Consider the following 5,000-nt stretch of genomic DNA (forward strand, 5'->3'; position numbering starts at 1 on the left):
TTTGGGTTTTTGTTGATGTTGTTGGAAAGATTTACGCAAATCTGATAATCCTAAATGTATGGTATCTTAATGTCAATGGATTCATTAGTATCACAGAATTGAAAGAAACAATGCATAATATATCTTTTCTTTGTTCCTTTCTGGAATACATTGTGTCTTTTGATATCATCAGCTTCCTTGAAAAATAAATAATCTTGCAATGGAATTAGCACACCTGTCTTTACCCTGCTTTTTAAAACCTCAATCAATTCCAAAGTATTACCAATAGGTAGGAAAATAGCAAACGTTTCACCAGTCTTCAATAAATAAGACAGAAGTAGACCTGAAAACGATCGTCCTGTCTAACGAGTGTCCCTTGCAAACTATTTGAACACATTATAGGAAGTAAAATTCTATTTTTATGAAAATTGCAACAAATCATGCATTGACAATCCTTATCATTCAAGATCTTGTTCGAACTTTTTCTTTCTTTTCTTAATAATAATGGGTGTTGCACTGCACCCATCTGATCTTGTCAAAACATCTTTTCCGAGCACCCTTTTTGATATATATTTATTTACTTTTTCGCTCACGCTTGAAAGACTCCGCTTCGTTTTCTTGCTCATCCTTACTTTCATTCACACCGTCGGTGAAATGAGTGCGTGTTAAATTCCGCGTAAACAACATTTGACCTAGAAATAGATTTTGGGAACGGTTGTCTCGCCATGTATTTGCTCATTACAGAAGTAAGAGAAGATGAAAAACGAAGACAACGAAGAACAATACGCAGTAATATATTGACAACTTCACGTTAGATAAGAACAGAGTGGCTCAACAGTCACTCACACGTCAAGGCCACTGCTACAGATAAAGCAAGATATTCTGAGTTCAAATCTAGCCTCTTTATTTGCTATTGCTCTTGATTTGGCTGTACTTATAGTCTCGTAAATTTGCTTAATATTCATTTTTCACCCTTTTAAAGGTTTATATTTTTTCCCCATTTCTGCTAGTTATGTGTACAAATCAAAAGGAATTCATCCTATTATTGTTATTTTGTTTTTCGTTGTGGTGGTAATGACTAACAATTTTTTTAATTGTTTACGACAAAGAAAGCTCATTTTTCTTTTCAGACAACCTAAAATAATAATGAAATAAAGTCTAATACCCCCAAGGGTTATCGCTACACCTAGAACAAATATTAGTCTTCCCCATACACATCTGGTATATGTTACGCAGTTTTGTTTTATATTTTCTTTCTCCCCCTCCCCTTCTGAGTCTTATCACTAGTACTAAAGAAAAAAGTATTCAGAGTACTGATACTTACAAATACTCGTTGATTTCAAGAGAAAATCAATTCTATTCTTAAAAAAAAACAAAAACCGAGATCACATCGTTTGGTAATTTATAGAATGTTGCATAAGACTAAATAATGTACGAAATCATCAAGAGCCCTATTCTTCTAAATTCATATACGATTACATGCAAGATTTGGGATTTTTAAGTACTCCCAGTATACAAAATAAAAAATGTTTTAAATTTTAAGACTTTTGCCTGATTAAATATTTTAAGTTAGGAATTCAGGAAATAGCATTATTATAATACCGCTTTGATTTAGGGAAACCTCGATTTTACCATAGCGTCAGGAGCAACAAACATAATTCGAGGCGTCCCAATTATCCATTGTAAAAAAAAAACAACAACAAAAAACAAACAAACGTAGGAGTCAGTTCGAGATTTTATTTTTTCACCCATGCATCCAGTTTTACTGAAATTAGATTTTGACGTGTCATTATATCGTGACCACAATAATAATTCTTATTGTCAAATCATTCAATTTGAGTACCAATCATTGTACAAAAAAGAATACATTTTTAATAAGAAATAATATAGATGAGGTAATCGGAGGGGTACAATAAGAATATTCTTGAACTTCTGGATTTAAAATGTCAAACTCTTTCCTAACCGCTCTCCCAAAGTCGTGTGTGGCAGTGGGAACTCGTTCGAAATGTCCTTGGTTACAAACTTACAGACCTTTGTTACTTCATGATAAAATATATTGTGAAAAGATGAAGAGAATGATTCCAAGATGGCTTTCCTTCTCTGTTCTTAGTTTACGCACGAGTCTCTTCTATGGCACCTCTACGATAAAGTTAACTTATGATCTAACCAGTGATTTGAGATAGGACTTAATATTAAGCCGCTTGCTCTTGGTCTATATGGTGGAGAGAAAAAAAAGACTCCAAAAAATCTCGAAATAAGATAGCATTGTTACGTCTAAAAATCGATATCACAATTTTTCCACAAGGAACTAATACGGTTAACGATAAGATCACTCTTCATATTATTAGCACTGGCGGAAAGAATAATAATTGTGTTTTCCGTATTTTATATCAGTTCTTTCTTTTGGAACATCATGTCCTAGCTAGGTATTCATATTATCGAAAAGAAAATATCCGCTACCTCAAAATACGTGGCGCGGAAATTCTATTTTTGTAAAACCACAAGGGTTGTTTCGAAGTAAATGATCAGTGTAAATAAGACGTAAAGCATTCGAATTATTTATTTATTTATTTATTTTTGTCTCTCTATCTTTGGCATTTGTCTAGGTGATGGAAGAAACAAACACACAAATAACATGGCCATCCAAACTAAAGATTGGCGCCAAGTCAAAGAAAGGTGAGTCATGTTTAATTTGATACCTGTATAGGGACAATATTGTCGTACTGAGGGGGGGGAATCCAACGCATTTTGTTAATTTTAGCCGGAGAATGACCCCTGTCATGTCAAAATTCTCCAAACATAGTTTCAGGTTCGAGAGTTTTTGACAAGATGGGGGTCGTTTTAATCAATCGATATTTTGAGGGACTAATATTCTGGCCAAATTTAAAAAAAAATTAAATTTGTTATTCGATAGAATATACGATCTGTGTGATATCGGTATTTCAGTCCTACAAGATTGTTATGCTTGCGTCGATGGCTGAGTGGCTACCAGGTCTCGACATTTGATGAGTGATCGGACGGATGACAATAAACGCTAATCCTTCACGTATACGCTCTCTTCGACTCAGATGGTTCAGAATGATAACTTTCGCCTTTTAAGCAAAGGAACCGGTATCGATTCTGTTTGTAGTCAAAAATTTTGTTCTGACTTCCAAGTCCCCCAAGACGTGACACGGTGTCTGTGTTTTTTTTTAGGAGCTGACGCCAATTACTTCGCATATTTCTAGATTATAATGACTAGCATAGTTTCCAAACGGTAGCAAACAATTGCCACTGACTGTATATCGCTACAGAAACCGGAGTAAACTACGGCTCCGTGGACGGTGTGGAGTGTGGAGTTGATTGCTTACTTTCTTCGACTCAGATGTGCTTAATTATTTTTTTTTTAATCAAGTGCGAAATCTCAAATTAAAACTTCACAGAAAAAAACAACAAGCAAAACAACGCAAAATAAAACGACCACCAAAAAAAACCCCCAAAAAAACAAACAAACAAAAAAATAGAACAACTCAACGCTCTCTCTCTCCCCCCCCCCCCCCCCCCCTTTCCCAAACCCCCCAAAAAAATAAAAAATAAAAAAAAGGAAAAACAAAAACCCCCCCCAAAAATTAAGAAAGTAAGCATCATTTTAAAAACATTTGTAAGAACCGAATAAGTAACAAAGGCTTTTTGCTTCAAAGAAATGAAATTGTGTAGTGCGCGAATTTAACAGGGTTGTTGGAATACAATAACAAAGTGCTTTCAACATTTCATTTGTCACTTTATAACATAGATAGATGAGAATAGATTAAAAAAAAAATTAAATAGGAAATGACATGTGGTCTACTGTTATTTTTCTTCTTTAAAAAAAAAAATATATATATATATTTAATTTACAGCTTCTTAATTAATGATTTTAGCATAATCTATATTTCTGTAATACAATGTTGTAATTGTTACTGTAAAGTCTATTATCATTATCCCCCCCCTCTCTCTCTCTCTCTCTCTCTCTCTCTCTCTCTCTCTCTCTCTCTCTCTCCGCGTATACATACACTTACAATCCCGCGCATACGCACATACACACACACACACACACACACACACACACACACACACACACACACACACACACCTGTTCTATGTTTCCACTTCACAAGTTGGCAATGATGAGCATAGACCGATAAATCCTCACTCACTCCTTCAGACACAGCCACTCCTGAATATCGGTTGCAGAACTGCGAAGTTAGAGTTAATTTCCTCCTCGAAAAGTAGGCCGAATGTCCGATTTCTGTTTTAGTTGGTTTTTTTTTTCTTTTTGTTTGTTTGTTTTTTTGTGTGTGTTTTTTTGTTGATGTTTGTTGGGTCTGTTTTTTGTTGTTGTTGTTGTTCTTGTGGTCTTAAAATAAAGCTTGAAATAAAGCAAATAGGAATAAAAAGAAAAAAAAGACAAAACAACGAACTTTTCGGCTCTTAGTTTGATGACAAAACACACAGAAACTATGGTAAAAATAATGGTGGGTTGATCCCACAGACGTCGTTATGACATATACATACATTATTGTTATTGTGCTTAATAATATCGTAAAATAGAGTGATTATTTCTATAATTCTGTTTTATTCCCCCCCCCCCCCCCCCCCCCCCCCCGGAAAAGCGCATTGATCTGTGTAACAATCCAACTTGGTTAGCTCTCTTTGGTATGCTACGGGTCAATAGAAAGTTAGAAATATCAAGAAGTCTCACATCCCCCCCCCCCCCCCAATAAAAAAAAAAAAACAAAACAAAACAAAAAAAATAAAATAAAAAAAATAAAAAAAAAAAACAACAAAAAAAACAAAAACAAAACAAAAAAAAAATAAGAAAATAAAAAATAGTGAAGAGTCACTCAATTTAACGACGTCCAGCACACTAACTGATGGGTACGAGTGTGTGGGTTAATCAAACGTTGCTTTTGCCGAGGCTCCACTTATCTATACAATTAAGATAATATGTAGGATACAGTTCTTTTGTAAAGGCGGAATGGACCCTTATGTATTCACCTTAT

General features: G+C 34.5%; 1 protein-coding gene across 2 annotated transcripts in view; it reads left to right on the forward strand.

Moving 5' to 3' along the window:
* The window catches only part of LOC144973195 (protein bicaudal C homolog 1-A-like), a 72,339-nt gene that overhangs the window by 27,174 nt on the left and 40,165 nt on the right, over positions 1 to 5,000 (forward strand). For both annotated transcript variants that reach the window (XM_078915342.1, XM_078915341.1), the window contains exon 4: positions 2,586 to 2,655. In XM_078915342.1, coding sequence (XP_078771468.1) covers positions 2,586 to 2,655 — 70 coding nt within the window. The remainder of the gene's footprint in view (positions 1 to 2,585; positions 2,656 to 5,000) is intronic.

This window comes from Berghia stephanieae, chromosome 5 (genome assembly GCF_034508935.2).
Source record: "Berghia stephanieae isolate SIO BIC M18660-M18661 chromosome 5, UCSD_Bste_1.3, whole genome shotgun sequence".
NCBI lineage: Eukaryota > Metazoa > Mollusca > Gastropoda > Nudibranchia > Aeolidiidae > Berghia > Berghia stephanieae.